Consider the following 24,904-nt stretch of genomic DNA (forward strand, 5'->3'; position numbering starts at 1 on the left):
CTACCTGTACAGTAAATCACATAACTCCAAAAGATGCCATTATCAGTCGCTCTTGTGCTTCTTTAAGGGGAGGCATTTATTGTAGAAAACAGCCTTTTATACTCCTGCTATTTATTCTTTTTATTTATATGTGAAGCAGGTCTTAAATGGACACTTTTTGAAAGAATCAAACAAAGCACGTTCACCGATATCTGTCAAAGAAACTTCTTTCGAGAATATCAACTTGCTCTATTGAGCTGAGACATTACAAAAACAGAAAGAAAGATTGCATGTTTACCACTAAATGTGAGGGAAAAAAAAGCATTTTGCTTCTCATTTATGTTCTAAAGGGGTAATTTTGAGGCCTGCTCCACCATGCAATTCTAGACAAATAAAAGAAGTTATTCTCCAGTTTACCCTCAGACAGCAACACAATCAACAGTATCTTCTGTCATGACCGAGAATCTGTATAAATGAATGCTCCACAAAAGTTCAGAGTAACTTTAAATCCAGAATCCTGAACTTTTTAAATTATGCATGGTGGAAAACACTGCAGCCCGAGACAGTAAATATTGTAGAGTATGATGAACCTCGGATGCAGCGGGAATGTGCCGTTGTTGCAGAAGAAGTGTCATTATGTTTTAGTAGTACGCTTTTATTGTTTGGTTTCAGGGAAGGTACAAACAACAACAATCATAAAATACACTCTTTAAACATCGTGTGGCGTTCGCATACGTTAAGATTCAGACGACTGTCAAAAATCCGCTCGGTGAGTGAACTCCAAAAACATGCAGCCACCCACCTCTTTGGCTGGCGACGTTATGGGTTTGCTGCCAAGATCAGAGCCGCAGCAGACCGGCCCGATAGCTGTTTTCAGCCGCCCTCTTCAAATGAGCCTGCTGTGCACACCAGCACACCAGTGGCCACAGCGTGTGATCTGCAGTTAATCACCACCAACATCACCAAGTTAATGTCGCTGCTGCACTGAGATTGAAAAGCCGTCATGTTTGATTTTTACGATAAGTCTGAATATTGAGATCCCACACTTGCGCAAATCCCTTCTTGCCCCTTGAACGAATCTTTAATCAGCCTGAGGCTTATCTTCTCTAAAGCGGACAAGGGTTACTTGTGTCAAAACAGAGCCCAGCGTGTCCTTCCACACACAGCTTTAATCACGAAGGGTCTTCTGACGCAGCCCTGCTCTGTCTGGCCCGTAGCCTTCCACTGGTCACACACCATTAACCTTCGCTCAGTGTCTCTGGCTGCATTGTTTTATCAGCAATGACACAGACATGAGCCCTGTGAATAACAATTTTAACTGAAATGCAGACGCTGACACTGTGGATTATAGTGCAGCTTATAGATTTGCATGGGGGAAAAAAAAAGCATGTGATGATGAGATGTCACCCGCAGAATTATAACTTTAAATATCTCCCTCTTTGCGTACTCTGTCAGAGTTCAGTTTCACCCTAAAGTTGAGAGTCTGGCTCGTGTTCTTAATCTGCCGGACAACCCTTCCGCCTCTCTCTTCCAGAGTTCAGCAAATACATGCTTTGATCTGGGGAACCGGCCTCATTAGCATGGCTGCTTTGTCTGCATATACGATGACCAGAAAAATTTTAAAGTCCCCCCCCCCCCCCACGCACACACACAGACATCTCTGCTGTATTTGGTCATGACTTAGGTCCTTTGTCATTTAACCTGCTTGGAGACTTCACTGCATTCTTTGAATTTTAATTGGTGTGCTACTGTGGCGTTGAGATCCTCATTTGTTGACATCGGCGCTCTGCATTTTGATGAGATGATGACAGCGGCGAAATGCTTCACTTTTAACCGCTAATTAAAGTCGCAGTCAGTGATGAGCATTTCTTTCTCAGGTTGGCACAGATGGAGCGCTCCAACGGCTCTCTGCCGACAGACAGCAGCTCGGCCACGGGAAGCATGTAAGTCACCGCTGGTTTATACGTACTTTTTCCACTTTCTGTATATATTCATGCAAACATCAACAATGCTTTCCAACCAAAAGTCAAGTGAAATGTTTGTTCGTGTTTCGTTATAATCCTGGGACATATCCCTGTGCGCTGTTTACCTGCCAGGGCAGCCCAAACCAGCCGAAGAAATAACAATCTGCCTTTCCACATTCCTGGAAAGAGATCAAGAGAGGGTATGTGAGATTTGGGAAAGGTTTTGAGAGAGCAGAGGAAGTGTGGAGCGAGGGGAAAAAGACAAGGGGGTGTGGTGTAATACAGCGGGAAGGACAGGACTGTAATGGAGTGAGAGTGATTGCTTTCAGGATCTCTGATAATGACCAGTTATCTTTGATCAGAGGAGATGAAACTTGAAAAAGAAGAAATCACAAAAAAAAGGGGGGAAGAGCTGACGAGGAGCACCAGCGTTGGATTTCCTGACAGTGTGTGTGTGTGTGTGTGTGTGTGCCTGTGTGTGTGTGTGTCTGTGTGTCTGTGTGTCTGTGTGTCTATTCGAGTTGAAGGGTGTATTTGTCCCTTTTCCCAGCCGAGATCCTAATCGGGGAAATGAGCTCGTGAGGTTCAAACGCCCTCTGAGCTCATGGACACACTGACATGCGTGTTCAAATGGAAGCACACACACACACACACACACACACACACACACACACACACACACACACACACACACACACACACAGGCACACACTTGTCACTGCGGTCTTGACTCTGGGGGGAATTAGTTTTCGTTCCGATCGCCTGTTTTGATGAGACACTTGTGGATCTCAACATATCCCAGATCTTAGATCATCATCGTAGATTTGGGAATTAGCAGTGTGTGTATGCATGTGTGAAATGAATTTGTGCCAAACATTTTTTATTTTTTTTTAATTTCGATTTCAAGTAGCGCAAAGTCAAAAAGTGTTTTCAGAAGTGCTGAAAAGTGTGCACCTGGAGAGCAAACAGATTCCCCGCACGGCACGGGCAAGGGGAAACAAGTTTTGGGATTTCAGAAATAAAATTCTTAAAAAAAAAAGAAAGCATTACAACACGGCAGCGAAAAGGCACATGGGAAGACGGTTAAAGCCTTTGAGGATCCCGAGTGAAGATGAAGTGAAGCATCCAGCCGCATTCTGTTGTAGGTTGCATCCCCTGCCGATGTGCGGGCATCACGTGGGCCCCCCGCTCCCCCCACTTCACCTTCATCCGAACTCGCCGCGTAGAACGGCGCTTTAGAAAGTGAAGGTGCTCGATTGAGGCCTCGTAAAAGCTCTCTCTGGTTTCCAGCTGATCAATAGGAGGACAGAAGAATAGAAAGACAAAAAGTGTGCAGCAGGAGAGGATGCAAACAGAGGTGGATTTATTTTTCTCTGGTAGCTTTCCTAACACATTATCCCCACTCCTCCTTACTCTTTTGTGCTTTGTACTCCAGCTTATTTATGACAGGAAGCCATTATCTTTGCCGGCTCTGAGACAACTCTGACACCCGTACACACAAGTGTGCAGAGCACTAATGAGGTGAGGAAGACGACGGTTTGATGAAGGCTAATGGGTGAAAAAACACCCACCAGGGCACGCTTGGAACATAATCATAGTTCTTGTGCTTTCACGCACTGTAACATCAGAGTCATTACTGGAAATGTTGCATTTGGCTTTGCTGCAGCGGCTACAGTGAAGCCGTAAAGATAAAAAGTGCACGATCCTCCAAATTTAAATGGCAATTATAAATGATACTGGAATTACCGCATTTTTCCTGTAAACATTCTTGACCAGAACGGCCTCACACATTAAAAAAAAAAAACATATCACCCTTTTTAGACCAAATGTACATTTTTCGCAGTTCAAAGCCAGACGTGCTCATTACTCCTCAATGAATAAAATGACTAACCAAGATCTCAAGGAGGAATGCAAATAACCTTTTCTTTATTGCAGTCTGAGCAAGACCACTCATTAGCAAGAAAAAACAATCGCACCCAATTTGTCTGCGGTTATAGGTTATTATGGTTTTGTGGAGGATAATTAACTTATGTGAGTAGACTCCAAACCTGTCGGCTCTTAGTTTTGACTGAGGGTGAAATCATGTGGAGGTCTTTGTGATGAGAACCGGTACTCGTGAGAACATAACAGCCATCTTAATGTCCTTAAAATGCTTTTTGAATACAGTTAATGTAAATGCAAGGTCGCATGTATTGTTATTCTTTTTCTTTTGCAAGCTATAAACGTTACTGTGCTGCACTAAAATGTCACTCACATTATTTGTGAAGTGTGGGCTGTTTTTTAAAAGGGCAGAATCAGCCAGTAGCTCTGTTTTTATACGCCCGTGTGTCCATCCAGCCCTACTTTTAAGGAGAAAGTAACTTTGAAATCCTTTGGAAATATAACAGTGTTGTGCTTTATAGATACCGCTAAAGTAAAACAGCCCACTCAGCCATATCTCCTCTCAAAAGAAGAAGCTGTACATTGTGCTGTCAGACTTCTCAGCTACGAATTAACTCTCCTTCCTCTTCCTTTTTAATGCCTTTGGTTCGGAGGGGCTCATTGTCTTTCCTCTCTTTTTCCAAGAGTTATTCTTTCCCGCCTACAGCTGATTTCGCCCGAGCCGCTTTGTCTATCGCAGCACTCCATCTGGCTGTTTGTGGGGACACGCACTCACAGAAATTATCCCCGTGCTTGATACAGTAGTAGAAGGTGCCTTCTTGGCAGCGTTTGAGCTTAGGAAAACATGCATAGTGTAACATGGATGACTGCGTTTGCCAATTACATGCATGTTTGGCTTTTGGCTTGTATTTTCTGATCGTTCAAAGCCTGCAAACACCGATTTGGACTCACTGCCAGCTGTGCAGTGATATCAATAATTAGTGTGTGTGTGTGTGTGTGTGTGAGAGAGAGAGAAGGCTCTAGAGATAACGTGTTTGCGTGTGCATGTGGCTTCTGCTCATTTTTGTCCTGCGTTGCTTTTATCTAAAAGGGAATCCTTAATTAGGAAGTCGGTGTTGCCTTTTTTCTCTGACCTCCGGCCAAAGCACAACGTTGACATCGATGCCTCGGTACGTCACAGAGGAACGAGACTCCCTTTTTTTTCTTTGGTTATCTCTGTCTTTCCAGTCTTTCCCCCAGTGCTGTCCCTTTTTCTTGTCATTTGATATTATGCCCTTTATTCCTGTCCCTCTCTCTTTTAATTTCTCTCGCCTCGTTTCTTTTTAGACCTCCTTTCATCATCCCCTGTCCTCCCCTCTTTCTCCTCTCTACCCTTTCATGCTGTTTAGTTGTAGTCTAATCATGTTTTACCTTTGGGCCCAGGCAATATTCAGATTAAACACTAACCACAGAGGTTAATGATGAAATGCTTTTTTTTTTTTTTTTGGAGGCCCTGCATCATAAAGGATACACCTCCTGTCAGTGCAGTTGCTGTCTTTAAATGTGGAAGTCCCACAGAAAGTGAGGTTTAGCATTTAGCAAGACCTGTAGCCTCTGCCCTTTTTTTTCATCCTCTCCATCCCTTTTCTTGTTCCTAATTTCCTTGCCTCTCCGTCTCCTGTTTCCCTCCCTCCTCTTCACTCACCTTTTCTCTCTGAGCTCAGTCTCTGCAGCTGATAGTGCTATTCAGCTTGAGAGTAGCTGCTGGCTTTGTGATATGTTAGCTAGGCGTCAGGCCTGGAGACTATTGTTTCTTGGGTAAAGGCTCAGCCACATCCTCGCTCACCCTCACCAAGCAGCTAATAGCCTCGGCATTCATCGCCATTATTCGCATTCAGTTCTTCTCCCACACTGATGCTCTCTTCGTCATCTCTTTCTTCCTCTGTGTTCCGTCCTCTTCAGCCACCAGCAAGCCTCCCGAGCCTGCGGTCCTTTTGCTTCCACTTCCTCTTTCTTCCAATATTCTGGAGCAGCTGGTTTGTGAGCCAACACTGTAATCGTCAATGACCCCCTTCCTGCTGTCCTCTGGGCTCCTTCTTGCCCACCATAATGTCCTGCTGCAGTGTCCTGTTGCCAGCGACTGGCCTAATTGGTCACTTCGTTTGTGCTGGACCACAGTCCCCTAACCCCAGCAGACAGCCACCGCCACCAGTTTTCAAGTTTGTCTGCAGGAACTAAGCCCTTCTTCATCATCCTCATCTCCCTTGTCGCAGCATCCCTGTATTTCAAAGAGAAACTTGTGCGTTTGGAATATTACTGCACGTTGCAGCTCAGCTTCCTGTCTCTGCCAGCTTTCTTCATGTCATTTATCAGCGACTCAGCAGTTTCAGCATGGCTTCGATCTCCACCACAGAGTGCAGTTGATGAATAACTACATATGTGTGTGTACGGATATGACGAAAGCTCTGCAAGAGTTTTCAGAGAGTAGAAAAGTTAGAGTCATATAAAGAAGGACAAGTGCATAAAGAACTTTTGGAAGGAACTTTATAAAAGAAAAGGGCAAGGAAGAGCTACTGGTTACAGGAGAAGGTACAAAACATGCTGAGTTCCTGTTTAAAAAGTTCTTTCATGCGCGTTGTCATTGGTGTCTTTTTTGCAAAAGATATAAGATTGAACTTGATGTTCTTAAAGAAGATAACCTTTAAACTTGTGCCTCAGATCAGACAAACATCTTTGGGTGATGAATGATAAAAAACCTTTTTCTCTTCAGCATACATGGAAGGCTACTGCCTCAAGATGCTTTCCCTTTATGTGAAAAGAGGTGGAAGTCTCACTCTGCCTGCCTTTCATTAGCTGTCCGCTGGCTGGGCCCTTGGTTATGAAGTAGTATAATTCATGTCATGTCTGAGAAAGAAAAAGCTTCCTCTCCGTAATCTCTCTTATTATGCATGCGGCGATTATGGCATTCTGAATATTTTCTGAATTGTTACTGATTTTCTCTCTATGGTGAAATTCAAGGGTACCTTGTGTGAAACCTGAGACGTTTCAGTTTGCCAGCTTGCTCTCCAGAGCATATTTGATTAACTTGCTCATTATAGCCAAGAATTATGCGCACAGTTATGGTCTGGCCCTGATAAGAGTGTTTGAACCAAGTTAATAGCAAGTCAGCGTGCATAATAAAAGGTGCCTAGAGTACCTGCCTGGATATTACTGATTGGGGTGTGGCTTAAAGTACAGCACAGGTCAATATTGTATTCTGTCCCGTGGTTGCTGCGATTATGCAAAGGAAGTAGCACCTAGCTAAACTAAATTACCTGGTTAAAGCCCCTTTTTAGGCATTAGAAATACAGGATGATTCCATTGTGTTACCACCTGCATCTTATTTGTGTCGCCTTGGCCATCGTTTCTATTGATAACAGAACCATTGTGCTCTTTAAGTCAAAAGCAATGATCTGGGAATGCAGCGATGTTGCTAAAAATAAACACAGGCAGTCAGGCAATCAGACTGGTTTTAAACAAGACTCCAGGTTAGTTAAACTTAATTGGGAGAGAAAATGAAGGGGAACGGTTAAATTCCCCAAACTGTTGTAAACATCCATCGACTTTGTGGTTCAGCTCAGCTCACCGTAGTCGCTGCACTTTTCCTATGCAGTGATGGATTAGTAGTGATGTTTCAGGTTCGCTCACTATCAATTTAAATTTTTCTTTTAATGACCTGTCTGATTTCCTGCACCTGTTTCTTTCCCCATTGGACGTTGTTGCAGCCATGTCACCGTGTTTCCAGATCTCAGCAATTACCATAGTGAGTAAATGTTGTCATAACTGATAGAAACAACGGCCAAAGCTGCAAAAATACATCATAAAATGAAAATTCATTTAAAATCTATAGTATGTGTTGTTATTACTACTGCGAGACAGTTTGTTTATAATAGTATTTTATGTTCTTGTGGCTCAGCTGTACTCCATAAACAAAAAAAACAACCCAAAACAGAGTCAGCCGTGGATCGAACGTGGAGCCGCCACGCCGCCAAACATTCTCAGCCAATCTCCGTTTCAGGCTGTCAGAGTGGCTCTGGAAATGGCAGTCACTTTAGTGATGGAAAGGACTTTTAAATAACAGTCTGCCATCTTTTTTTTTTTTTTTTTTTTTGTGGTTTGTGTGTGGTTGTCAGGTTTTAGTCTTCAAGGCTCAGGTTGTGGTTCAGAGGGAAGGTGACAGCTGGGCTTTGGCAAGCCCCACCACCCCCTTTCAGATCACTCAGATAGCACATAAAGAGACGGACACCTACACACACACACACACACACACACACACACACACACACACACACACACACTCATGTAGAGATACGCAACAGCAGACACCAGCAGCCATTTCCCCCTCCATATCTATCCATCGGTCTGTCAGGCTCCTTCTCTTCTCTGCTCTCTCCATCTCCTCACAGCCCTTCCTTATTCCAGCTATCAGATAGTAAGAGACTGACACGTGTGTTCCACCAGGGATTGTGGAGCTCACAGCGTAGCAAACCTACAAGCTGAAGATCTTCCATATCATGGCAGCTGCCACAGGCTTTGTTTGGAGTAGGCGCTTAGAAGCTGCGGGTTTCTTTTCTGTTTATGCTAAGCTGGCTTTTTCTTTTCTCACGTGAATTTGTCACCACCCTGTCCTGTTTGATGTACTCTGACATTGATTCATGAAAGAAGACAGTGAAACGCTGTAGTGGCGTCAGTTCAGCAACTTTACTGGTCCAATGAAATCGGGCCAACCTTGCACTTCACTGATGATCTACAGGATGCAGTTCATCTTCAGCCCTGCTCGACTGTGCAGATCTGCTCTGCCCCATAAAGCCAAAAGGCAGTAGCCGCACATTGGGTCAAAATGGACTTAAGACCAGCATCTGTTTTATTATGCCATAGAAATGCATCATTTTCCTGAAAGGGCTTATAAAATTGTTACAGACAGACCGATGACGAGACCTGTTGTGCTGAAGCCAGAGAGATATATGAAGTTAAAGCTAGCAGGGGAGCTAAAACTAGACTTAAAAATAAATATAAACACACACCTGGCTGCAATCTGTAATTCTAAAATGTCAATTTTAGGTAAAAAACAATGGTTATTAACTGTTATTGCACATAAGTCAATGAGTAAGTAGCTGAACTCCTCTGTGAACTTTAAAACTCCTGCTAACGGTAACTATCTTAGCAGAGTAGCAGTAAGTGCCATCGCAGCTTGAACGCTGCTGGATTGCAGTGATTTGGTGTGGTTAAGCTACCATTAAGTCACATTATTCAGTTACAGGTTCATTTGGTGTTGATAGCAGTATGCTGTTATTAGTGCTAAACACACACTAGCGAAAATGAAGACAGTTAATCCCTTTAAGTATAGACTGACTCAAAGAAAACAAGCTGATTTGAATAGACAAGGATGGTGAGAGAACAGATTTTTTTTTCGTATTGGTCCGATGTAGTTTCCGTGGCAGACGTGTGGACTGTTAATCAGCCTAAACGGGTGTCAAATGAAGACGTTACTAAATTCTTTCTGCGCAGTTTGCTGGCCAGCCTTAACTGTTTTGCCTCTGCAGACACTGCTCTCTGCCTTCGTACAGCCACACTGTGTGATATCATCATTTCCAGGCATCCATTCCAAGTTATTTCCAGACATAATGCTTTGCTTTTAGTAGTTACCGTAATTCTTCAGAGCATTTTCAGTTGTGCATACATCATTCAAGCGCTAAAAAAAGCCACCACCACCCCCCCTCCTGAACTGAGCAGAAGGTGAACTGAAGCGACTAACAGGGAAAAAGTGTTTGGGCTCGTCTCTCATCACATGCACTTTCCATCCCCACAGGGACGACGAGCATGCCCTGATCCTGCAGTACTGTCAGACGCTGGGAGGGGAGGGCTCCCCCTGCAGCCAGCCCCAGAGTCCTGCCCAGATCCTGCAGGCCGTGGAGAGGGAGGAACGAGGCGAGCTGGAGCGGATCATCGCTCGTCTGGAGGAGGAGCAGAGGTGAGGCATCAGAAAGAAAGAAACTCGAGTGTGGAAAGCCCAAAGCCCAAAGAACGAGGTCTTAGTTGAGGTGTTATCTTATTTAAATACAAATCTCTAACTTGCATCTTCTTGGTGTCATCTGAGTACATGTGCTCATCGCCACCCTCCCGAGCACGATACATAAACATGCACACACACTTCCCGCACCCCCGGTCTGTCTCACAGGCCAAGTCCTTCCCCGCTTTGATTAGTAAATGGAGATGGCTCAGATCTATTGTTGTATTGGTGCTTTTGCACAGTCAGAGGCTCGACCGGAGTGATTTAACACTGATTACACACACACACAGGTGCTAGGGGAGAGAGAGCTTTACTGCCAGGCTCATAAATGCCAACTTAAGTAAAGCATGGCGGCTTATGGTTCTGCGCCGGGACGGGGAGTGAGGGGAGAGATTTGGCAGAGGGGTGGGGGCTTTATGTTTGTCAATTCACCTCAAATAGGACATCACTGAGAAAACAGAAAGCAGCGGTAAACATGACTGTGGTATTTTTATGTGGAACCCCACTGTGGAGGTTCAGTAAGGAGCTTTTGAATGCAGTCAGACTCTCTTTCAGTATGACTGCTAATAATGATAAATAAATCAAAAACATTTAGCTATAGGAAGAATCATACTAGAGAGAAGCCCCCCTCGAGGATTGGTTGAAAGTACGGGTGGTGGAAAGTAACTTTGTGCACTTACTCATGTTTTGTACTTAACTTTTTACTTTAACTGACACGTTGAGTTACAAAACATCTTCTCACACATTAATGCATCAGTAGATTTAATCCAGTGATATGATGTATAATAGTGTAACACTCAAAGGGGCCATGTTTCTGCAGAACGAGTGCTTTTACTTTTGAAGAATGAAGTACATTTATGCAGGCTTTTTACTTGTAATGGGGTATTTTCATATTGTGGCACTGCTACTTTTACTTAATAAATGACAGATGTTGTATTTCTAACCCTCTTCTCTCCCAGGACCCTGCAGAGGGAGTATGAGCAGCTAAAGGAGCAGCACGGCCAGCGAGGGGCCCCTGCTGGAAGCCCCTGGGAGTCGGAGGGTTCTTTTGCCCATCCCGATGAGGCCGATCTTCTAGCCGAGGCCAAGCTACTACGGCAACACAAGGGCCGACTGGAGGCCCGCATGCATATCCTGGAGGAACACAACAAACAGCTGGAGTCTCAGCTCCATCGCCTCCGACAGCTACTGCACCAGGTGACACACCACTTACACCAATTTGTTGGGCTTGTTTTATCCACAGGTTATGGCTGAGCGGAGACAGAGACATATATTCATAGACTCATGCCTTACAAAAATAGCCATCCTTCAGAGGAAAGGAACTGGGTTTGTCTCTTGTTGGTGTGAACTTTTTCCTGACAACTGCAAAGTGGACTTTTTTTTAAAAATAGATTCAAGCTGTCGCTGTGAAGAGGCCATTTGCAGAAAGAATGGCTGCAGTTTTGGCGCTTAGCAGACAGAAAACAACAGAGATGTTGGACGTTGTCTACTAATGGAAAAGGACTTCAAACCTGGAGCAGCTTAATCACAATTATGTGATATAAAGGCGAGCGAGAGGCATTTGTCAGCTTGAAAAAAACCAGCAGCTGGTATGTGAGCTTAGAAAGTAACATTTTTCCCCCAATATATAGTAATACAGCAAATATATGCAGCAAATACAGGGCTGACATCTGCTTGAAGGGACAGTTCACTCTTACCTGTAGTGCTATTTATGCATCTTTTCGCCGTGTTTTGCCATCAGTTGCCGAGCTGCATCATCAGCTGTAGAGATTCTGTCTCTCTCGAACATAATGGAACTAGATGGCACAAACACTGAAAAATAAACTTTGGAAAATCTGAACAGCAGTGTCTCGTTCCAGATATCATGACCTGATTACTCGAGATAATCCACAGACTTTGTTGGAACAATTTCCTTTCTACTGAACTACACCCACCAGCTGTATCACTGCGCAGATGGAACCTCGTATCTCTCGCGGACAACATGGGATGCGAGCATTAAAGGCGTCCTCCTCGGCACAGCTGTAACGTTAGCTCGCAGTATCGCTTACCAAACTAATCTCCACAAGCTAGCAAGGGCGAGGGGAGTAGATGCACTCCTCCCTCTGCGCAGTGATACTGTAGGCAGGTGTCATTCAGTGGAAAGAAAATAGTTCCTGCTGCTCACAACAAGGTCTGTGGATCTTCCAGAGGAATTCTGCTTTTCGGAGCCTTTTGAGCGTAGCACATACATACTGTGATCTGAAGTGCTTTTCTTCCGTAAGTTGTCTCTTCTTTTAGTTGATTGGGCTTGTTGTTGGGGAGCAGCAGGGCAGTAATCACAGTTCACAGACTCACTCACACACACCAGCTGGCCGGGCTGTTTCAGTGCAACTCGTAAAATAAAAAAAAAAATAAAAAAATAAAAATAGGCATTTAAAAAGCGCACCCGTCGTACAGAGTGCTTTCAGTAAATTAAAGGATTCTTTCAAAGTCGTTCCAGTAAATCATCAGCGTAAATATGGACTCGTGAATTCGCCACACAGACGTCCGCACGTGCCTGGATGCAGACATGCTAACCCCTTCAGCTTTTATCCTCCCTCTGTTGTGCCTTTGAATAACAGAACCTGCTCATCAATGCTCAGATTAGATCCTAATCACATCATTTCCATTCCATCCAGGAGTCCGGCATCCGTCTCCAGCCCCTCTATCAATAACGTCCAGATTTGTTTATGCCCGGCCTAATTGCTCACCGAGGTTGGATTGTTTGTGCCAAGCGAGAAATGCACAACCCTCAAGCCAAACAAACAGCAATCCCAGCAAATCAGACTGAGCAAACACAGGGGCAGGTATTGGCTCTCTGGAAGCTGCGGAGCTGGAAGCACAGTAATAACTCACAACAAATACGGCCTGGGGAAGGCAGCTAACGTGACTCGGCAGATTTTTAATGGATGAGGATTAACATTTTGACAGAGAGAAAGAGTTTCGCGTGCCCATCCTTCACTAAGTTGGAGATTTTCCCCTCATTTTGAGACAGTAGATACTGATTTGTGTATGTAACCGTATGCAACTCTTCAAACTCGAAAAGTAAAAGTGACTCATCAGGCAGCAGAATAGCCTGTGCCAGTGTTATATTATCATATATTACTGGATTATTATTCCTGATATGTAACATTTAAGCAGCATTTTACAGCTGTGGATGATTGACATTAAACTAATTTAACTACAGCATATGCTGTTAAGTAGATTGATTTCTAAAAAGATCAGTTTTTATATAAATTCTGAATGTAAAAACTAACTAGTAGCTGCCCCTGTCAAATTCATAAAGTCGACATGCACATAAAATGGAAACATTGAAGCTGAAACTGAAGCACAGTTCCTCGTGCTCTGTCTTAGCACGAGCTTTTCCTGCTTCTCCCGTGTCTTCATTGTATTCCTGAAGCGAACTGATTACGAGAGACGACGAAAAAAGCAAACCTAATGGCACGCGCAGCTACCTGCACACACACAAACATCCCCGCGCTAAGTAAGAACTTCTGTTTTCTGACATTTAAGTCCCCGGAGTCCTGACGATATGTCAACACGTCTCTCCATCAACCGTCAGCGGTACTGCCAGGCAGCAGAATAATGAACCCAGCCAGCTTGATGGCACGCATTAAATTCTCACTCCTGAAGGCCGACCAAAGCCCTGACCCCAGCTATTCTAAGACGAGCCTCGAGACACGGCCTGTGCTCCACGGACGTTTCCAACATGTTAGCCTTTACTGGCGCCAGGGGCGGCGGGAGATGAAGGGGAAGGAGAAGAAGAGGGGTGACGAGGAAGGCAACGGTGATTTGATTTCTTGCCGTGGAAAAGCTAAAGGGAATGTGGGATTCTGTCGTAATTGTCACCACACATCAACTGTTCTCTGCTGTGCATCAGAGCATGTTTTCTGCCAAACGATCGACCGTCCACAGTTGTTAGGTTACACAATCCTAATCTCTAATTGACCGATTAAGATACTGTTATGTTTTTGTTTTTTTTGTTTTTTTGGAGCAACTGGACTTTTCACTGTCATCTTCCTCTCTTCTCTTCTGTTTGTTTGACAAATTGCCCATTTCGCCAGACTTCTCTCATCAGCCGTGACTTGAATATCTGCGGTATTTACTGTTATTTTGAGAAGAAGAAAATGAAAAATCCGAGTTGCACGTTGTCATTTTATCTGTAGATTTCAGGACATCTTGGCACACAGCAGGTTTTTCTGGAGGCAAAGTGCAAACAGTGCATAGCAGTATGAACCAAAATAACATTAAGGCAGTTTGTTAGTGTATATCAACATTGGGCCTGCATTCACTGTCTCCTACCTGTGGCAGCTGCATTAATGCCTGAAACCTTTATGTTGTTGCTTTAAATGTGTATTACTGTGGACACGAGGATGTCTGCTCCATCGTTTGGCTTCGTGTCATTTGTGTTGGCAGTCAAGGAATTTCTCCTGTTGCACTCATTAGAATAACTGTGCGCGACAGTTAGCTAGACGGCTACAAAGCTACATATGCAAATGTCCTCTGGGGTCGTTGAACGTGATTGATAAAGTAGCATGTTAAACTCAAGTAGGAACATTGGCAGAGATGTTTATGAGAAATGTCTGTGCACACATAATGACAGCCTCGTTGTGCCGCCCCCTGGTATTCCCTTGTCTGCTGTGAAGCAGGGCTAATTTTGAAGTTGTCAAGCGGATGCCAGGCGGAATAATTATGTTATAATAATGGAGTTTTCTTTTTTGCTTTCTTCTCTCCGTGTGTTTCTCTCTCTCTCTCCCAGCCGGAGGTAGACTCAAGGGTAAACGGAGTGTCCTCTCCCACTGTGCAAGATCGAGGGCCATTTACTGAAAACTCAGGTGAGACACTGGGCTCAACAACGACATGCATGCTCAAACACTCAGACTAGCATTAATCTTGTCGTTTGAGCATCGGTCCTTGGAATTCAATCGCTGTGGCAGCAGCTACATTATGCAGATAGTTTGAACACTGAAGGATCTCACACTGTTGCTCTGCAAATGGAAACTTGTTGCTCACTGTGTTGTGGCGCCACATCAAAGTGTGTCTGTGGTAACTGAAATTCAACCTGTGTGTGTGTGTGTGTGTGTGTGTGTGTGTGTGTGTGTGTGTGTGTGTGTGTGTGTGTGTGTGTGTGTGTGTGTGTGTGTGTGTGCGTGCGTGTTCAGATGAGCTGCTGGACTCCCACAACAGCAGCTCTGACCTGGCAGATGTAATGGAGCAGATTAACAACTCCTTCCCTGCATGCAGTCGTAAGTTTCCTCCTCCTCCTCGCTCCCACCGTGTCTTCCCCGGCTCTGAAGGCAGATTTGTGTTTTGCCACAAGGACGCTGGTCAGCAGAAAAATAGTGCATGTCACTCTGTTTAACTGTTCATACTTCCTCCCTCACAGAGGAAGAGTCGTGTAGCGCACCAGATGTGTGAATTAAGCAAGTTTGTGCCCTTCTCCACAGATTTTTTTCTCCGTTAATCATTTGGTCTATAAAAAATACAAAATGAATCGTAGGAAAGTGAAATGACTCGTTTATTCCTGCCAGCGAAAACCTTAAGTTTCAGTTTACTATCTTGAATATAAATATAAAGATAAGATAAAGAAAAGCAGCAAATCCTCATAACTGAAAGACTGAGGTGATTAATCAATTATCAAAATAGTTGGCAATTAATTTTGGGGATGAATGTTTCAGCTCAAAAAATGGCTGATTTAAGCTTAAATCTTCACTGCTATTATCTTGCATATATGTATCTTTATGTTGTTATTGAAACAGTATGGTGTGAAAATCAGTTTCAGAAGTCCACACAGAAGATTTTTTTTTGTCATCCATGTTAGTACTTTTCACGTCTCTGACCTCGTCTGCGAGGTTCACCGTGCTGAGGCTGTGTGACGTGGCTACAATAAATGAAACAGAAGCAGGAAATTGAGGCAGGGGAGAAACTGTGGTACTTTCCTGATACAATCATTTTAATCTCCAAATTCATCGTCCACCTTCTTATTGTCTCCTTTTCCTCCTCTCACTGCTTTTGTACATCCTTCTGTTCTTCTCTGTCCTCTTTCACCACCTCTCACTCTTCTGCTCTGCATTTCTTTTCCTTTTTTACCTCATGCTGTCATTCTGCTTTGGGTGTGTGTGTGTGTGTGTGTGTGTGTGTGTGTGTGTGTGTGCGCATGCTGGGGGGTGTCATGTATAAATGATTGCAGCTGGAGCAGCTGTGCTCTTGTTTGTAGTCGTGAATTCAAAAGGTCTCATCCTGTATGTCAATGCACGGTCGCCTATAGAGTGTGCTTTTTCAAAAAGTGTGATCATGGTTTGTGCAGGCTCCTCTGCATCGTGACTTTGTGGTTTTGATTCCGGTGAAGTGCTTTCTCAAACACAGATTTTAAATAAAGCCTTCGGCTTTTCTCGATGATCATTTAAATTTGGTGTTTGATATGATCTTATAAAAATGTTAGACCCCCATTACTCTTTACAGCAGAATTGGAAAGAATCTTCACCTCTGGGGATATTAATTAAATAGAAAAATAAATAAAAATGTTTGAACAGCGAGTTAGGGCTCACTCACTTTAAATTGCATTCGAATTTTCAGAGTCAAAACTCCTGTGAGGGCTTTAGTTAAAATCCATTCTAATCTGGCAGACGCTCCAGCGTTATTAGCATTTGGTTACTGCACAGCTCCGAGGCACCGGGACTGAACGGCACAGAGCTGAGCGTGTGCATGAATATGTGGGAGGAACCCACAGGCTGATAATTTAGTGTAGACTTAAGAAAACAGATGAACTGAGGAGTTCAAGTGTTAAACCACACTGTTGTCTCTTTGCTTTGTCTCCCGCAGCCTCGAGCCTCTCCTCAAGGCCACAGGTAAGGCGAGCTTCCTCCACACGTTCAGGCACAGTTCTAGAAATCACTCTTGTGTATTCGCAGCTTGTTTGGAAGCTCCTGTTTTTCTTCCTCTCTGCTTCATTGTGTGTGTTTCCGGGTCGCTATTTTAGTAACTGGCTAAGGTGAGAGACGTTTGAGCAGAGGAACAGAGGTAATTACAGCCGCTGCCGCGAAAGTAGTCCCCTCCATGTAGCCTTCACCTGCCTCAGCCCTCCACATTCAGTGCCTGTGAGAAAGAGACGGCTAATGGATGTCTGGGGAGTGCCATTAGCTGCTCATCTCATTCCCCCGCTATGAGGCCAAGGTGCATTTTGGGACGGAGGTGTGGTGAAAGCTGTTGCCACTGACCTCTTCCCGCTGTAATTTCTTGCCCTGCTCCGACGCCCTCCATTCTCCCCATTCTCTTGCTGTCTTTTTACACTGCTCGGCTTGTCTCTTCCACACGGCTAATACCTTCACACACCTGTTAAAACTTGCTGTGAATCCATCTGTGGCGGCAGAAACATGCTCTCCCTTTGATTTCTACCTTCCTCCTCCATGGCCGCTGCACGTCAACCATTTGGCTTTCGGCATTTACACCTCTGCATTTTATTTAAGTTGGATGAGGTTAATCACGCATCTCTATAATAACCGTAATATACGCTCTTCTTACGCCTCCTTTCGCTGGTGTTTTGTTCCACGCACTTTCTGTTGGTTTTCATGCACAGGCGGGGGTGAACAGGTTTGAGTGCCTGATTCCATTTCTAAGAAGACAGCTATGTTTGATAAAATCTCTGCTGCATCATCCACGCCCACCTCGTCCCTTTCCTCCACACCAAGCTCCTAATGGACTGTAACTGGCTTTAGGGACTGTGGTCCATTTACCAGCTTTCAAACCCGATTACATTGTTGGATGTTCTCTGACATTTCCACACAGTGATGTCTTGATGAAGAGAAATGAGGCGGCTTCACCTGCTGCACCGGGACTAACGAAAAAGACGAGAGCGCTAACTAACTTTGGACTTCAACCCACACAAACGTCTTTGCAGATTTCATGTTTGTGTTCTCTGTTTTGCAGGTGATGTGAGGACGGTCGCCGCAGAGGGTTTCGCGTGCGTGTGAACGCTCAGCGACGGAAGAGACAGGACCATTCCCAAACAAACAATCTCCCCGACCCAAAATCCCAAAGACGCACAGGACCAGACAACTTAACTACTTTTACCACCTTGTCTTGTACTATGCAAACTGTACATTTTATGAACTGTAGATTGTACCTGAACTTGGTTCAACATTTGTCAGTGATTTGTTTAGATATGCAGATGAGAATATGGGCACGGGGCTTTGTATAGTAAAGTATGCTTTTCTGTTTTTCAGAGGGAGGTTTGACATTTGTGTTTTGTTCTTACTACGTTTCGCCGTCACTGGGAATCAAACTGTTACCTTTTTTTTTTTGTCATTCCACTGCTTTTGTACCCTGCAGCCCCCACTTGCAATTATTTGTCAATGGAAGTAGCCACAATTTTGTTCCATGTTTGGGACCACGTGCAGTTCCTGAGTAATAACAGCCGGTGGTTGAAAGGATCATGTTGAAGATGCAGAGTCACCTCTCAAAGCGTCTGATTTGTTTCGATGATCGATCTCGTAGCATGCTTGATGTCAAGTTCCCCTTTAAAGCATCGATATGCCGGCAGACTTTGTGTCAACTGCGATTTGTTAATATAGACTTTACCCCTTCTGTGCCTATACAGTTTGTCATTCCACGTGTGGAAGACAGAGATACGAGTTGATGGATTAAAGTGGGATCGTGTATAAAGAGAGACATTTTGGAAAATAAAGATTTAAATCTGAAGTTCTGAATTTGGGTTTGTAAGAGGCCCGCAGTCATTATGTAGAATAGTTTTGTTTTTTGTTTTTTTTTAAGATATATGTTCAGAAATCAGAGGAAAGCCATGATTGCCTTGCTACCTCAGACTCATAGACACAGTTTTGTTTTTGTGGTTTGTAAACTTGTTTAAAACAGTTGTGATCATTTACAGAACAAGAACAGCCTGGTTTAGCATTCTAAGCTTCAGCTTACTGTATTGGTGTACACTGCAACGAGGAGATACCAAGTAGAAAAAAAAAAAAGTTACTATTACTGTACCACAATGGGTCTGTGGCCTGCTGAAGCTAGCCGCCCGTTATGACGAGTATTACTTTATCTGTTGTTGGTTTTTCCACTGGCCTTCTAGCACTGGTCTCTCACTGCGTTGTGTTGTTGTGCTATATGCTATCCTGTAAAACTTGTGAGACTGAACAACACTACTATAACCTCCTCTGACTGTAGACTAATGATGATGATGTTGGTGGTGATTTTTAATGATTCCAGTCATGATGAACCGTACCATGCCAGAACTGTGTCCCTTCTCCTGAGGTATGTAAAATAGATTGACCACACTACGTGTAATATGGCTACGTTGTTTTATTCTAAATAAAATTTTTATAACAAGCGTGCATCCCCTGTGCTGTTATTTTGTTGTGTGCAATGTTTGCTTGAGGCTGTAAATATTTAAAGGTGATAAAGATGAATCACTTTGCAGAATTTCGTAAACACTCATCAGAAATTCCTCCCACTGCTTTAAGTGTTTTCATATGCGGCACTTGACCTGCGTTTACTGTAAAAACATCTTACACACCCACACCTGGTTGAAGGAATAGAGGCTCATCAGTGCCGTGCAGGCAGGGATGGAGCATTATTATTTATCAAAGGAACTGATCACACAGTGAGAGGTTGTATCATTATTGCATGTTTGTAGTGAGCATGCTGAGCTTTAGCCGAGAACTCCAAATAAATGATGAAAGTTGTCTTCACCTTTTACTGCAGCCCTTCAAACCCACTTCTCTTTCTTTTGAGCAGCATTACTCACTAGACTAGCGGCCTGCACGCACTGATTATTCTTAAAGATTGTGTGACGTTCGATTAAATATATTTACCTTGGTCTTGCTTGGCCTGTTGCTGGTTATAAATCAAATCTGACTGCACAAGTCATTTCATGGTGTAAACTCAGCTCATTTCAGGAACCTGTCAGATTAAATTATGTCCGAACAGGAAATTGTCTGTACTCTTAGCGCTGCAGTTATTAGACCACGCCAAACTGGGATAGCTTGTTTCCTTCCTTTAACTACTCCCTCCTAACCTTACAGCACTTTTTTTTCATTCTTTCCTTATCACAAAATGCAAGTCATAGCAGTATAACCGGATCCTCTCCACTACAGGACTATTGTTCCCCAGATCATTGCCATCACTCATCATTTTTTTGTCATGTCACCTGTGTAAAGTGGACACAAATTAAAGTAATTTTTCCATGCTGGACAACTTTAGTCTTAATAGCGCTCCTTATCATCTATGGCCCAGCCGTTCCACAATACAGTATCCGGCGTGCTCACATCCTCTGGGCTCCCTGAGGTGCTTTACTCAGTCTACCACTCCCATTTCTGCAATGCACTGCAGGAATCAGCTTGTTTGTAAGGGAAAAGAAGTTTGGGAGTAACAAAGCAACATACACACAAGGGAGAGGTAGCACTTACTCCTTTACTGGATCCCATTACAGAAAGAAGTCCACTGGTATGTTATTAATATTAATGTGACAATTAGGCAAAATGCGAAGGCGGATTTGGTTTAATTACTGTAACAATCTAATGTGCTCATATGAAACTTAAGTGCAAACAAGATTGCATGAGTTATCAGCAATCTTTCCAAAGTATTGGGGTCCTGCTCAGACGCAGCTCTCTGTGATTTAGGGCATTAGACTGTCAAGCTCCAGTGAGGTTGAGTCTGCTTGCCAGACTGAGCAAGGATTAGCATTCTGCAGTTCGACAAAAACACAACTCATTTAGCGGATGTTTTAATAATTAAATGATAACAAGTGCAACTCTGGCCCTCCTAATGGAGGTCAAAGGTCAGGCTCAGCTACAGAACAGCGCAGCCCCGGAGCTGGTAGCAGAGACAGATGCTTGCTGACATGGAAGATTCAACCTGGGGGAACTCTAATCAACAGCATCCTGCAAGCCATGTCCTCAATCTTAATCAGAGAGCAAGACTGAAGGCCTACTGCCACCGCAGCCTCCTGTGGCTCCAGTGCTCATTACACATCAACAAACAAAATAGTTCGATGGATGAAGAATGATGAGGCAACTTTACTGAGCCGAAAAATGTGACATTTGGCTTTAGGGTGCAGTACGCTGTAACCTTAATCAAGAAGTTGACAAAATAATCTCAACTTGAGGCCCATTTAGTAACTGGAGCTTTAATTGCATCACAAGATCCTCAGCAGACGGAGAAGTTATCATGGATCATCCATTCATCTGTGTGTCTGACTTCTCGTCATCCATGTTGGCTCAAAGGTTGAGGCTGAAACTTCATTCTTGAACTTGTTCAACTTTCCCTCCTTCTGACCAAGGACTTCTCATCCATGTTGGCTTAAAAGTTGCCATTTAAAAAAGGTCTATTATGAGGGTTCATTTATCAAGTTAGCATTTAAATACCCTTTATGACAACAAATGGTACAAATGGGACTCTAATTTGGTCCAATCTGGCGTTTATCTATTTAACTGATATGCAGGATGAAGCCACCTGTAGACTTGTTGCAGTACAGCTTCCGGCCACTGGCGGCAGCAGTGAGCGCAGTGCTGCTCAACCAGTAGGTGGTGGTGTTGAGACTAATTAACGTTCAGGGTTTTCTGCCAGTGAGCATCGCCAACGTAGTTTAAAGTTGTGAAACGTCGCAGTTTTGTTGAGTTCAGGCACCAAAACTCCTTGGCTGGGTGCAGGAAAAAGCTATGGTTTGGGTTAAAATAATAAGTTAACGTTGACGTTGCCTTAGTTAGTGGAATGTGTTAGTGTGAGTGTGTGTGCGAGTCGCGTCGCCTTCTGAAGCAGCCCCACTGCTACCTCCGGCGGTCGGACGCTTGTTTACAAGGAGAAGTCCAGGTAAAGGTGTTAAACATTTTTTTCTAGGCTTCGAGTCGTGGGTTAATGCTGTTCTTGTAGCTTAATTTGAAAGCATAACGTTATTTGTATACTGACATAATTTGTTATAACATGCTAGTTTGAAGATTAGCTAACAGCTAGCTAGGTAACGTTAGCATGTTTATTTGTGCTTTTCCCCGTCAAAGGTGTGCAGCCCAGAAGTCCAGATGCTTTCTTTAAATGTATGAGCCCCACTTTTGCTTTTGTATTGCAGTTTCATTTTCATGTTTCATGTGTTTTAGCCTCTTGGCTTTTCTTTGGGGAGCATTGTTGGTTGGTCTGTCAGTTGGTGGGTCTACTGCTTTGGTCCAGATTGGAATATCCCCGCAACGATTGAACAGATTGCTAATAAATGTTGTACAGACATTCATAAGATTACTTTTTGTCATCATTTGTGTAATACTTTGGTTTATGACCAAATAATTATTGATATTCCCATCAATGTCTGATACATTTAATGTTTAGTGCTAACTAGCAAATATTAGCAGTGTACATTGCTAATTGTAGATGTTCAGCATACTAAATATTTACCTCAAAGCATTAGTGTGTTAGCCTTGTCACTGTGAGCATTTATTAAACACAACAGTTCACAGCCCTTGTTTGCTCAGTCAGCTAGAAGCTTTGCCGAGGAGGTATGCATGTACAGGCCCAGTGTCTGAAACTGCTCTGCTAATTTCATTTCATTTCATTCAGATTAAAACTGACCAGTTGGAAATACAGCAGTGGCCCTCATTTCCTTCGGCTCCAAACTTCAGACAACACAGATTTTGCTGCAAAGTGCTCAAGACCAGACCAACAGCACATGCATATACAAGTAACGAAGTAAGTAACCTCATGGGTGCCTGTAAGCTGCGGACAGAAAAATTGGGGCCTTCGGGAAGACCTTAACTGCCATCTGATACAACGACTACGTTAAATCTTGGCTGTAACACGTGGAATCATTTAAAGTTTCCCCTGTTCCACTTCCCCCTTTTTACTATAGGTGATCTCATGGGTAATCAAACCTTTACTCTGGCCTTGTCAGTACTCTGCTCTGCATACTGAGTAAATTGTACCAGTTTCTTTCTTGTCCTGCGTATAACACAGGATAACAGACAATATCTGATCTGCTTGATTTCCTTGTCCCCTTGTCCGTATGAACATCACCATCTGTGATCTGCTAATTCTCTTTTCTGTGGGTAAAAACAAACTTTGATGATTCCTTGAGGCTTTGGCCGTATGGCCTCAGCTGTCCCCCGACCAAGCAACCAACTCATTTTTCCTGGATGTGACGGTGGTGCTGATGGTGCTGGATGTTTATTTTCTTCCTTCCTCAGCCCATCTCTCATTCATGCAGCAATGCTGGCTGGCATGCAGATCTGTTCAACAGCTGCCCCCTTTGATCAGATGCTTGGCAGGCAGCGACAGAGCTGGTGGTATGGGTGTCTTGGCCGGTAGCTGCCCCTGGCACTAGGCAAGGACAGGGAACAGATGTTTGGGGGGGGTAGAACTCTGCTGGACCTGTGTGGGTTATGGGATACAGTCTGGACCCCAGAAACATGCAGCAGGAAATGAGAGGAAGGGATGTGTAGAAGGAAACCCAGAGGGGAGAAGCAAAAACAGATCAGGAGAATTGCCAGTTTCTGTTTTCGTTATTGCTATTTTGTCAGCAGCTGAATCTCTGTTATGCTTACACAGTGCTCCTCTATGTAAATGCTCCAACTCACACAAACCTGAGTTAAACTTGTATCCTAATGAACCTCCCAGCTTTAACAGTTCCCTTGCAGTACATATCTGCTGAAGTTTATTGTCCTCAGTGCACTTCAAATCTCCAGAATATGCTGAGTGCACATGGTGAGTTAGCATTAGCACCGTAGTAGCTCTCTCTTTGACAATTAATTTTAAGTAGCTAACTGCACTGGACCTTCTTCTGGCAGGGCATCGACCTAGGGTTTTCATTTTGGATGCTTTTGGGAATATTCTGGGCATTTGTCCCGTATCAGCATTTTTGTCTGAGGGCCTTAAAAAAAAAAAAAAAAAAACGAAATAGTGAGCATAGCCTGATATATCAAGTACACTTACTTATATCACTTTTATGTACTTCATTAAGAGCCAGCCTTAGTGTGGCAGAGTGCATCCTGAACTTTTCAAGTTGTGACCTTCTGCCATTACTCATCCCGCCTTTAACATCTTATAATTCTTCTTTCAAATTTACTCTATGTCCTTATATTAATTTTCACTTAATTCTCATTACCTCCCTATTTTCTTCAGAGTAATGTCATCCATATATTATCAGTTGTCTGTCATGTTTATACTCATATTTAAAGGGAGCTATTAGTGTCATCCCAGTTGCTAGCATTTATCATCCCTCTTTACACTTATATGACACAAATGTAGTACATATGCACTTGTATTGTTGCAGTACACCTATTTGTTTCACCTGCCTTTCTCTTCAAAGCCGAGATTACTTGGCTTTCTATGACTATATGTCGCACACCTCTTTGTAGCAGGCTCCATTATGCCTGGTCAGGGCCAGGGACTAATGAAGGGAGACAAACTGCAATCGGTGTGTCTGAAATTAGAGCAGAGGGAGGTGTGCAGGGAATCAGTCAGTATTTTTCCAGTTTCATTACAGCATGGACCATTAGCTGCAGGCAGGCCATTGACATTCCTGCTCATGATGTTTTGAGCCCCGCTGCCACAACGCCACTATGAGCCAATCAGGCCTCTTGTAAACACAGGCTCTAATGAAATTTGATGGCCATTTTGCATGAAAATATGAATTGGACCTTTGTTGTGTTGTGTATCGGAAAAAGAAATAATAACCACAATGCCCTCAGTCGGAATGCTCGCCACGCCTCTGTGGCTAACCAGGCGGTGGTTGGTGCACCATAACACTTTGCCACAGTCCTGCAGATTGTGAATGAGAGGCACTCTGAATTATTAAAAAATTGCTCGTGGCCATGGTGCTCGGAGCTCAGGTGCCACAACATCAGCATGTTGATGAGGGTAATATACTGAGTGAAGTATCCACCAAGTTATAGTAGAATTGTTTGACTTTGAGATGAGTCACTGAAAGAAAGTGTGTGTGATCTGGAGTTATGCGATCCGTACTTTGAAATTAGAGAGGAGACGGTTCTCTGAAAATACAAAAGAAAAGTTTGTGGTACTGCGGGTGCTGTGATTTTTACTCACTTTT

General features: G+C 43.6%; 1 protein-coding gene across 8 annotated transcripts in view; it reads left to right on the top strand.

The window, feature by feature from the left end:
* The window catches only part of utrn (utrophin), a 174,964-nt gene extending 155,751 nt beyond the window's left edge, over positions 1-19,213 (top strand). For 7 of the 8 annotated variants that reach the window (XM_076756295.1, XM_076756296.1, XM_076756294.1 and 4 more), the window contains 7 exons: positions 1,857-1,922; positions 9,652-9,813; positions 10,812-11,049; positions 14,630-14,705; positions 15,033-15,116; positions 16,693-16,718; positions 17,797-19,213. In XM_076756295.1, the coding sequence (XP_076612410.1) occupies positions 1,857-1,922; positions 9,652-9,813; positions 10,812-11,049; positions 14,630-14,705; positions 15,033-15,116; positions 16,693-16,718; positions 17,797-17,805 (661 nt within the window). In that variant the 3' untranslated portion in view covers positions 17,806-19,213. The remainder of the gene's footprint in view (positions 1-1,856; positions 1,923-9,651; positions 9,814-10,811; positions 11,050-14,629; positions 14,706-15,032; positions 15,117-16,692; positions 16,719-17,796) is intronic. The other variant, XM_076756299.1, reaches the window with a different exon arrangement.
* Positions 19,214-24,904: the final 5,691 nt, after the last annotated feature.

This window comes from Chaetodon auriga, chromosome 18 (assembly GCF_051107435.1).
Source record: "Chaetodon auriga isolate fChaAug3 chromosome 18, fChaAug3.hap1, whole genome shotgun sequence".
NCBI lineage: Eukaryota > Metazoa > Chordata > Actinopteri > Chaetodontiformes > Chaetodontidae > Chaetodon > Chaetodon auriga.